Consider the following 11,640-nt stretch of genomic DNA (forward strand, 5'->3'; position numbering starts at 1 on the left):
GAGCATATAAACCCAGAGTAACTTATTAACAGTAGCTCCCTGAGGAGTATTCGCAAAGTTTTCAGCTTCTAGCTGAAGGGTAGTCCATGGTTTCATCCTGGAGTCAAGCTCTAGAAGGACCTTTGTAATTTAGCATACAGCTTAACAGTCCAAGTACTTATCATTGACCTCATGTATTTGCATCATACTCTCACCAGTATCAGCTAAATATTCACTTCGCGTTAGCCTTTCCCTTAAAGATAATGTATGGCAGAAGCGCCCATCCAGTAGAGTTAATACACTCTATAGATGTAACCCACTCGCGGCTCCATGGCTAGATAAGGAAGGGCTAACTAAGCATCTCAGCTCTTGTAACTACCTTAGCAGTACCGCCCTCTCTCTCTCAGAGCTCCATCCAGCGATATCAACCTTAGCATCAGTTTCCGAAAGTCTACTATACAGTTCAACCACCACAGGCACCATTTCAGCAGTTACGGCTATGATACTGCTATTTCGATACGAGGGAGTCGAGAAAGCGACTCGGGAAGATTGCTGGTAGCTTAGTTGCCTCTCGTTATCCTTGACCTAGAATTCCGCGTCGCTATAGTTATTTGGTATCGGGATAAAAGCCCATACCGAGATACCTCCTTAGTATGTATGTAGTTCTTTATGCTGTTAAGTATATGCGTCAACCCGGCGAAGAAGATGTGGTTTTCAATAGCTAGGATGAATACAGTACTTGAGCAAGTTTGCGAGGGAAAGTACAGCACTCATAGCTGCGACACTATAGACGAAAGGTCCGACTCCGGATCTTCGCAAAACTGTTGAACAGTAGAGAGCACATTCTTTGCAAGTGCCGAAGCAAACTCAGACAAGTCTTCCCTCGAATGGCTGTCTGCAGAAGTAAGGACCTCGATTGTCAACCTTCCTCCAAGAGTAGCAGAACGAATAAGCACTTGGTTTGGTAAGTCGACTTTTTCAGATACCGACGACTCTGACCACGTTACGTCTTTCAGCGGTACAAGCCCAGTACCCCCATACGCGTGTGTATTATTAACAATGTAATTGAGCCTTGTGTTGATCGGCCCGCGCGTACTTAGCGTTGCAATATCTGGTAGTTCTGAATAGCAATATTGTAACATGTTTGCATACTGCTTCTGTGTGTGGATGCAGAGGTCCTTCACAAGATGGTACTGTCTCAGACGGACTCGAAATGGGAGGGTATTGAGGCAAGGGCCAAGGATAGTCTCAATGCCCTGAAGTGGGATACTTCGTGTATTCACAATCACTCCAAATACAACGTCGGTACTGTTCACTAGCTTTCCCAGGACGAGAGAAACAGCCGCATTTACCAGAACGGGAAATGTCATATCCAATGGTGGGTGTGGAAGGTCGATTGATGCGCTTTCGCAAATGGGTATAAGATCGTCACATATTCCGTTGAGTAAAAAGGGAAGTTTTGTCGCTTCAGAGCCTTGTAAATGTTCTCTCCAGAACTGATTCGCCGCTTCAGGATCGGCTTGATGGCAGTAATAGACATATTCTGAAAACGAAGTGGCAGTTGATAATGACAAGTTGCCACCGTTGTAGGCAACAGCCAAGTCTTGGAAAACGGGCTGTAGGGAGTATCGGTCAAATTGAGCATGGTGCATACGAATAACAAGCGTGTGTTCTTCACAAGATCTTGAGACAAGGGTGACTTTGAGTAGAGGTATGGTAGAAAACGGGGATTGCCCCATATCCTGATCAGACAAATCGTTGAGGATTGAATCCAGACGCTTGTCTGTACGGACGTGATCGAAATCTGCATAGCCTCTCTTGAGGATAACCTGTAAGATGCTACCATGGTATTCGCAAAACATGGTGCGCAATGCCGCATACTTCTCAACCAGGCTTTGTGCTGCATAGCGGAGACGAGCCGAGTCTATCTGCCCATAAATTGAGAAAGAGAAATAAGAGAAATTCCACTGAGTAAGGAACCATATTTGACAATTAGTTGCCGGAAGAATATCAGCAATGTTGCCAGATTCAATAAGTGAAGGCGACGAAGCGTAGGAATCAAGACGTGCATCTGTTGTGTGACTCATCGACACAAAGTGCTGTTTGGGTATGTGGGGACAAGAGTCATCCATCCCCACTGACCGAGACTGTATATGGTCCACGAGCGGATCAAGCATCTTGTATGGCAGGGAAAGTAGTGGGAAATCGCACAACGTATACTTTCGGCCTATGTTTACCAACGTATCAGTCGCTTCTTTGAGTGACTTTTCACAATTCATGATCCACCGGCGGATGCCGTCTTGATACTTCATATGTCTATTATGGTGAAATGAAAACTGAAGGCAGCCCCGATTGACCGCAGCAGTCACATCAATTAAAGAAAACCGTGGCACATCCCCTGCTGTATCGGGAATATGATCTTCCAAGGTGATACGGGGACGGAGCAGAGCCCCCTCCCGCTCAAACTGCTGATACAGGCCCAGGTAGTTGAAGGCAATCTCTACCGGACCATGCATGTTAAATGTATGTTGGCCGTCGGGGTTCAGGAAGCGGGATGCAAAGTAGGCCCAGCCGTTGCTCGGGGTCCGTCGCCGCGCGTCCTTGGACCGCCGGACGACATCGACAATGCTGTCATTATCGCCGTCCATCGCGATGCACAACGGCCACATGGTGGTAAACCATCCTACCGTCCGAGACAGATCGATGCTGGGGTCCCACGGCTCCCGTCCGTGGCCCTCACAGTAAATAGCTGGGGCAGACGGTCCGGGAAGGTCCGGACAAAGGCATGCCAGAGCACAGCTTGGAAGATCTCCACTGGTTGGGTCTGGAGGGCGTCGTTGGCCTTGCCGAACAGGGTTGCCGTGACCTCTTCGCTGACAGTGAAGCTGCCGTGGGTGGCGTTATCCCACGTGTTCAGGTGATTCAGGTGATCGACCGACCCCCAATAGTCAGCTGCGGCATGCGGTAGCGCGAAGGGGAGGGCCCGCGCAGGGTCCAGAGAGTCGCGGGCGTAGTCTGCCTGAAGCTGGCACCACGCTTGAAACGGGAGGGTCTGCTGCCCGAAATGTGACCGCTCCGGAGAAGGTCCTCCAGGTCCCCCAGTATGATTCGCCATGATACAAGGTCGACGACAAGATGGTGTGCCGTCAGGAAGACGTACTGCTCTTGGTCAGTACTGAGGTCGATAAGATCAACACTCAGCAGCGGGCCGTTTCGGAAGTCTAGGCTCTGCTGGCTGGTGTGCATTATGTCTCGCGCCTCTCTGAGCGAGGGGACCATGGAATAGCGGTAGCGATAGCTGGACTCGACATCGGAGCAGACTACCTGGCTCCAACCGCCATCGTTGCGTTGGCGGAAGCGAGCGCGTAGCATGGAATGGCGATCGACAATGGCACCGATGGCGCGTGCAAGGTCTTGGGTGGCAATCGACGCGGCCAGTGGGATCAGGAAGCTCTGGTTGAAGTAGTGGGCTTCATTGGGCATGACTTCGAAGAACAGGCGTTGGATGGGAGACAGGTCGAAGGGAACATCGATTGATTCCTGGACGTCGAGCGCTCTCTGACGATCCATCCCGACGAAAGGGGTAAGAGCAGCAATGGTCATATAATGGAAGATATCAGACACGCTCAAGGTAAAGCCTTCCGTTCTGGCGAGGGACGAGAGCTGCATGGCGGTGATGGAGTCACCGCCGAGGCGGAAGAAGCTGTCATCGACCCCGATGGCGTCGGGCTGGAGATTGAGGACACGCGCCCACAGCCGCTGCAGCGTCCGCTCGGCCGCCGTCGCGGGGCGCGCTTGGCCCCCGCCGCGACGCTGTACGATTCGATCTCCGCCCGCGACAGCGCCGCCGCACGTTCGCGGAGCCGCCGCCGGTCGGTCTTCCCCGTGGCCGTCAGCGGGATTCCCGCTACGGGAAGGAACACCGCCGGTACCATGTACGCCGGCACCGCATCCTGCAATGCCGCCTCGGCCCTGTGGGCGGCCGCGCGGAAGCCGTCGGTGGGGGGACCAGTATGTCCTCCATCCTGTCCTCGTCATCGTTGACCCACACAAACGCCACCAGTATCGGTGCCCGCCCTTCTTCCGCAGGGAGGACCACTTCCGCCACGACGTCGCGCGCCCCCGGGAAGCACTCCCGCGTGTGGTTCTCCACCTCGCCTAGCTCGACCCGCTGACCGCGCAGCTTGACCTGCGTGTCCTTGCGCCCGATGAACCGCAGCGACCCGTCCGCCGCATACTGTACCAGGTCGCCCGTCTTGTACACCCGGTCGCCGCCGCGGTTTCCCGGGTGGGCGGCGCGAAACTCGCACAGCCAGGCCGGCGGGTCGATGAAGGCGGTCGCTGTGTTCTCCGGATCGTTGAGGTAGCCGCGGCCGACGATCGGACCCTCAATCAGCAGCTCCCCAACCGCTTCTATTGGGAGTAGTCGCTCGTGGTCCTGCGGGTCCACCACCCAGCAGACACCGCCCGTTGCCTTTCCTATGTTTCTTGCGTCAGAACCCTTTTGAGTTACTGACTGCACAGTAGAACATGCTGAACATTCCGCCGGACCATATCCGTTCTTCAAGTTCACCTGTCCAACCCATCTGCTGATATCGCTCGACGTCATTGGCTCCCCGATCAGGACCAGGGTCTCGAGAGCCGTGATTTTGGCTGGATGCAGTATCCTCGATGTGGACGGTGTGACCATTGCCCACGTTACGCCCATCCGCCCAGCCGCGACCTCTATATTATTTTGACGATCTGCATCTGACGGGATGCATATGCACCCTCCAACCATCAAGGTTGTCAGGTGTTCCACGATGCTCGCGTCAAAGGCATAGGATGAGAATTGGAATGCGCGCGAGGTAGCAGAGAGACCGAACGCTCGGGAATGTGACATGGCGCTTGTGCAGTACGCAGCGTGTGTGACAACAGCACCTTTCGGTTTGCCGGTCGAACCCGAGGTAAATACCGCATATAGTGCTACGTCCGGCACTACCCGGGGACCGACCCATGTAGCAGTATTAGCAAGATCTTCTAGGTTGCCAGGCCCAATGAAGAGGACCTGCTTTCCTAACTGCTCTGCTGTCGCTGCCTGCAGTACTGATGCGACAATCACGCCCGCCGATACGGCCTGGCAGATGGTCGCCAGCCGCGCCCGGGGGTGCGATGGATCCAGCAGCACAAACGCCCCGCCCGCCTTCATCACACCCAGCATCGCCACCGTCGTCCACCGCGACTTTTCGAACAACAGCGGCACAAACACCTCGGGGCCAACCCCTAGTCTGGCCAGGTGCGCCGCCAATGCCGACGACAGCCGGTCCAGCTCGCCGTACGTAAACTCGCCGTCCCACGCGCAGACCGCCGGGGCGTGCGGCTGGGCCCGGCGCCGCTCCGCGATCAGCTCGTGCACGCACCGCTCCACCCGCGCTGGCACTATTCCGTTCCACTGCTCAAGTTGTCGCCTGTCCATGTCGCTGAGTAACGGCGCAACTGCCTGCATCCCGCTCTGCTGGATGATGATAGCTATAGCTTGGTTTAGATTGTGCGCCATCTTGATCGCCTGACTTTCGGATAAGGTGGACGGCGAATACAGAAGCGATGCTGTAAAGCTGCCATTTTTCAACCTGCATTCAACAGTGATATCGTACTATTTCCCGTTCCTTGTTAGCGCTTTCCTATCGATCTCACCTGGGCATGGGATTAGAAGTCCTAGGAGATACTGACCTCATCCGGTAAGACTCTCTCCAGTTCTTGGAAGGTAATATACCCCTCGTGCTGTCTGCTCTCTTGTAGCTCCGGTGGAAACGTTATGCCGGTGTTGAACATCTTGTGGCTCCCATCGTTACCAGAATGGAATAACTCTGCCAGGGAGAAATGCGGCGATGAAAAGCCCCGCGTGAAGTCCCGCTGAGCCTTGTGTACCATCTCTAGTAGCGTTGCCGATCGATCAAAGTCGATCCGGCAGACTAATATGTTGATGAATGGTCCGACCGCAGCTTCGATCCCGGCTACCGGAGCGTCTCGCCCAGAGCTCACGTAGCCGAACAAGACGGAATCTAGACCTGTAAATGCTCGCAGGACCAGACCCCAGGCGACCTGGACCACGTTTGACATTGTAAGCCCCGTTCCCCTGCAAAATGCGTCCAGTTCGACTGCATGTTCAAACGGGACGATGACGGACTGCTGTTCGGCAGCCAGGCCGCCAGGGTGTGATCCATCCCGAAGATGTGGGAAGTAGCACGGAGTGCAATCCTTCAAATAGTCACGCCAATATTCCAAAGCTGCATCACTGCGAGAGCGCTCAACATATGCGACGTAGTCGCTATAAGGTGCTCCGCTCGTGGTGGGCAATCTCTCATCGTAGGCCAGTGCCAAGTCCCGTTTCAGAATTTCTATCGAAGTTGCGTCGATCAGCACGTGACTAATTTCCACGGCAACCAGCAGTTTTCGGTGCCCTGTCTGACACACAGTGAACCGGGGTAGCGACTCTCGGCCGTGTCCGCCAATCTGCCAGTTGGCTCGCAGAGAAGAGCGAGCGTCGCCGTCATCGGCGCATCGAAGGACCGCGGTCCGCGCAGCGTCGGCCCCTTCAAAATGACCTGGATATACGGGGAGGCGCCGACCCCTTCCATGAATATGGTCCGCAGGACGGAATGACGGCGCGTTAGCTGCCGCCAGGCAGACAGGAGTCGATCCGTGTCGACGGTGACATGACCGCCAGCGGAGATGACTTCCCAGAGGAATAGCCCCTGATAGTGCTCCGGCTGCCGTGCCTGGCTGATCAACATCCCTTGCTGGATTGGGGAGCACGGGTAGGCTGCTTCAACGTCACTAGGACAAATGTCAATTGCCGGCAGGCGGCAATGTAGGAAATCCTGAAGATCCTCTCTGGTCAAGGCCAATAAGGGGAAATCGTAGGGCGTGAAGATGGGGATCTTTTCTTCCAATACTTTCACGGCCTCGTTAATAGTGTGCCTACACTCCTGAACCCAGCCATCTAGGTCTGTCCTGGAGATTGTGCCTGGAGTCCCACTGAAGACCATTCTTGGAGCGTTGTCCGTCTCCGATACTGTTATAATTACTCCCTCAGCGAGCTGTTCATTGGGCAGGCAAGCTTTATTCGGCACGACAATCTGCTCGAAGATCGCACCGCTCCACTGTTGTTCGTGGGAAGGCATAAGAAATCTGAAGAGTATGTTGGGTTGAGGCGTACGCATCGAATTCCCTTGCAAGGGTTGCCGACCAGGGCTGGGGGTTAGATGCATCGTTTTCCCGTTGCGAGCCTGCTGGTAGCTCTCTTTTGTTTGGCGAAGAATCTCACCAAAGCTTGGCTGCCCATTCGACTGCACGTACAGGGTCGAATACGTAGTGAACTGGCCGACGGTCTGAGAGAAGTCCTTGTGACTTGATGTCAGACCTCGTCCGTCTTCCTCGACGGTCAATAGCGGCAGTTCCCGGTCCTTGAAAGCCCGTTGGAAACTGTGGAGGGCCACGGCCTGTAGGATTACACTGGAGGATAACCGGAGACCCTTAGTGGCGTCGCCGAGGAGGCACGGTGGAACGAGTACACTCATACGTGTAATGCTGTGACCGTGGCCTGGCGGGACATCGTCAGTCCATGGAGAGGGTTGCTGGCTAGATATGACCGTGGGCGAGATAGGATCGGGAGCGGGAGCGGGAGCGGGAATTTTGTGTTGCCCATGTCTCGCCCCATATCCGAGCAGCACCATTCCCGAAAATCAAGGGGTTGGGGCTTGGGCTTGTACATCGAAGCATTGTCCAGGAAATCTTCAATGTCCTTTGAAATGATTTTCAAAGAAGTGTGGTCGACAACCAAAACGTGCGCTGCGAACGACATATATTGACTTTGGCCCAAGTTCAGTAGTAACGCTCCGAATACAGGCCCTTTTTCGATGTCTAAAATCTTCCCCCTTGATTTTAGGATCTCCGGCGCCTCCTCCATCGTAGACACGGTACAGCTGGCGAACTCATAACTGCCGCCCTGGGGCTCACAGGCGGCATTTGAAACGCACTGAACCCAAGCGCCGTTCCGGTCACGCGTAAATCTCGCGCGCAGCATTGGATGCCGGCGGACGACCTGCTGTATAGCATTTTCTAGATGAGTGGGATCAACGCGCCTTTTCAGCCGGAGAAAGATACAGGCTGTTGGTGAATGCCAACTCTGCTCCTGCTCTCCGGCCACAATCATGCTTTGCTGGACAGCGGACAAACTAAATTTAGTTACCGAGTCGTCGTCACGCCGCGCTACAGTACCGCAATGCTTGCCCGCAAGCAATGCAAGTCTGCTTACGGTTTGTTCGCGGAAAACATCCTGCACCGTTATGGAGATGCCTTCCGCCCGGCATCGTGTGACTAGCTTCATTGCCTTCAGAGAATCCCCACCGAGACGGAAGAAACTCTCGTTCACGCCGAAGCTTTGAGAGGGGAGCCTGAGGACATCTGAGACCAGTCGATGGAGACATTGTTCCGCGCGTGAATCTGGGGCCACTGGGTCTGATCTGGTGTGCGTATACGACGCAAGAGTCTCATATGTCAATGAACAAGCGATTTCCCTCAGCCTGCGCCGGTCTATTTTCCCAGTAATCGTCAGAGGGACGTGTTGCAGGGGAACATAGAGATGCGGAATCATGTAGGGGGGCAAGTAGTCGCGTATTATGGAGTCGGTCTTGGTGGACTGCGACTGGAAATCGGCATCGGACCCGTTAAAAAGAGCGGCAGAGCCGGACCGGTCGTTCTCTTTCGGCGCCGCTCGGCCATTCTTGGAGTATATGAATGCCACCAAGATCGGTGACGGGGTATCGCTGATCGGGGTTACCACATCAACAATCACCTTGGTGGCCCCAGCAAAGTGCCGACACACCAGGTGTTCTACTTCCCCCAGCTCGATCCGTTGCCCACGAATCTTGGCTTGCAGGCTCTTTCGTCCGATGTAAATGAGGCTGCCGTCAAGACTATGGCGGACGAGATCGCCGGTCTTGTAGAGCCTGGTCTCCCGGTCTGATCGGAAGAGGCACAGCCATGGGGGATTCTTGATGAACAACATGGCGGTCAGTTCGGCGTCGTTGAGGTACCCTCGTGCCAGGCAGGGCCCTTCGATTAGCAGCTCGGCCACGGCCCCGATTGGAGCGAGCACATGGTGGTTGTGGGGATTGACCAGCCATAGATTCGCGCTAGGCGACTTGCCGATGTTCTTCGAATCTGCTGCCGTCAGATCCAGCTCATGCTGAACAGTACATATTCCTGCCCATTCCGTCAGCCCGTACGCCGGCACTAAGCGAACTCTCCGCGCCCAAGATCGGGCCAGGTCATTCCTCAACGGCTCCCCTGCGACGACTAATGTCTTGAGACCGGCTAAGTTGTCCGGATCAACGGAGCCCATCAACGAAGGCGTTAGCAAAGCCCAGTCAACGTCCATGCGATGCACTGCCCCCGGGAGGTCATTCAATCGCTCGTGGTCCGAAGGAATACAGATGGTGCCTCCAGCTGTCAAAGTACAGAATATCTCGATAAGGGAGACGCCAAAACTGAACGACGCAAATTGCAAGGCTCGCGTGTTAGCTCTGATTTGCAACGCCTCCGCATGATTTGCGACAGCTGCCAATGCTCTGTGGTCGACGACGCATCCTTTCGGGATTCCGGTGCTGCCAGAAGTGAAAAGCACGTATGCCACGTTGTGGGCTTCTGCCCGCGGCAATGTCATCTGGTTAGCCGTTGGCAGCCGCGCAGCCGTCGCCTCTGACACAGCAATCACGTCGTCTGTGGCTCCCGCCAGTAGTGCGGCGTGTCGATCTGACGAGAGGATTACTTTTGCATTTACCTGCGCGACGATTTGCTTCAGACGCTCGAGCGGATGAGAAGGGTCGATTGGAACGAAAGCTGCGCCGACTTTGAGTACTGCCAGCGTCGCTACGATCGCCCACATCGATTTCTCAAAGCACACCGGCACCATAACCTCTGGCCCCACCCGCTTGGCTTTCAGGTAGAAAGCCAGCCTTGTGGAAAGCTCCTCGAGTTCTCCGTATGTCAGAGCACCATCCGATGAGCACACAGCCGGTGCGCCTGGTTGGCAGCGGGATTTTCCTTGAATTATCTCAGTGATGGAGGAGCAGCAAGCGACATCCGCCCGCTTGCTAACCCATCCAGCAATATATTCTTCACTCTGCTGATCGAGCAAGTCTATATCCCTTATCTTCTGGTTTGGGTCTTTGAAGAGGGATACAGCTGCGCGAGACACGACCCCTCCTAAGATCGCAGCCTGTTGGTCGGAGACGACTGCGGTGTTATATTGCAGCAATAATTCGACCGACTTGTTGGATGCTTTTGCGATAAGCAACAGGTCGCAACCCTGCCGTCACGTCTAATCAGCGCTCTGATAGAGATGGAAAACCAAGATCTTGACTGACCTCGTTATCCTTAGCATAAAGTTGCCCCTTTGGACTCTCAGATCCGAATGAGCTCTCCTCGTCTCCTCTCATGAAGGAAACTCCAGTATTGAAGTGGAAATTGCCACTTTCACCCTGGCTCATGGACAGCTGGCGGTTGCAGGTTCGAAGCAGTTGCTCAATTGGACCTTCCGGGTCGATGATTACTGCAAAGGCCTCCATATCGCCAGAGAACCCCCCAGATATTCCTTTGGGAGCATTCACCCCAAAGTACAGCATCTCCGAGCTGACAAACTGATGAAGCGTAATCGACCATGCAGCAATAAGCAGAGGTGCCAGAGAAGAGCTGTCCCTTTTGTAGAGAGTACCGAGGTCGGCTAAGTGCTCCGACGGGACACGCCAAACCAGACTTTGCACCTCATCTGGTGTGTGATCATTAAGGGTTGGAAAGATACACGACTTAGCTCCATTCTTTAGGGACCTCGCTTGTGGATTCCTTGAATCTGGCTTTGGGGAGAAATCGCGAGTCATGGTGATGATTCTAACTATTTGGCTTCTGGGATTATCTCGTCTTTCTTCTCAGGGAGAAAAAAATAGTTTGCAGATTCGTGGATGAGGTAGACGACGAAAATAGCTACGGTGACTTAAATGTCTTCCCCCAGCACACCGCTTCTCCGCATACGTTACATATTTTTACCAGAGTCTCTCGCCGGACCAGACAAGAGAGGATGGATTCATGCGCCTGTACGACTATGCAAGGCCACATAGTACCTAAGGCAGGGAAGCAGACTCCACAATTTTATTAAAGGCAAGGAGTAACTGAAATCAAGAACTTATTCTTACTGAAGCAAGGTTGGTGAGAACCAGCCTCTCCCGGAATGAGTATGCTGCAAAGGCCAAATTCAGTCGTAGGCAGTAAGAGGGGGGGGGGAAGTCTTTCGGGTTGACATGGCGACACTCTCTCAACCTGGCAAGTCGAGGAGGATTGTGTTATTGTGATGAAGTCGCCTAGCCAATGGTTTATTTAGAATGTTGGTAGAAGACATTGGAGTATCCAGTGGAGATCCTCCGAGAAGAGGTTGAAGAGGAATGGGCTGTTGCAAGATCGAAGCGGAAGGCAACAATCGACGTAGATGGACTTGTTCCACTGCAAGGCAAGGAGATGCGGGCTAGCCTCGGCGATAGGGACTATTCGGAAGGCGTCCTTGATGTCCCTCTTGATGATTTGGCGCAACCGCGGCCAGCCTGTATAATCTGGTGGTAGATATTGTCG

At 54.1% G+C, this 11,640-nt stretch overlaps 1 protein-coding gene across 1 annotated transcript; it reads right to left on the reverse strand.

Annotated features, from left to right (window-relative positions):
• Positions 1 to 676: 676 nt before the first annotated feature.
• On the reverse strand, positions 677 to 10,898 carry P174DRAFT_506779 (uncharacterized protein; the record flags this gene model as incomplete). Its single annotated transcript, XM_024831327.1, has 8 exons — positions 677 to 2,699; positions 2,720 to 2,864; positions 2,915 to 3,951; positions 3,989 to 5,611; positions 5,689 to 6,385; positions 6,433 to 7,668; positions 7,731 to 10,330; positions 10,389 to 10,898. 8 exons carry the CDS (start codon positions 10,896 to 10,898, stop codon positions 750 to 752), a joined length of 9,798 nt encoding a protein of 3,265 aa, XP_024679875.1. The 3' UTR covers positions 677 to 749.
• Positions 10,899 to 11,640: the final 742 nt, after the last annotated feature.

Source organism: Aspergillus novofumigatus, assembly GCF_002847465.1.
Source record: "Aspergillus novofumigatus IBT 16806 chromosome Unknown P174scaffold_7, whole genome shotgun sequence".
Classification (NCBI taxonomy): Eukaryota; Fungi; Ascomycota; class Eurotiomycetes; order Eurotiales; family Aspergillaceae; genus Aspergillus; species Aspergillus novofumigatus.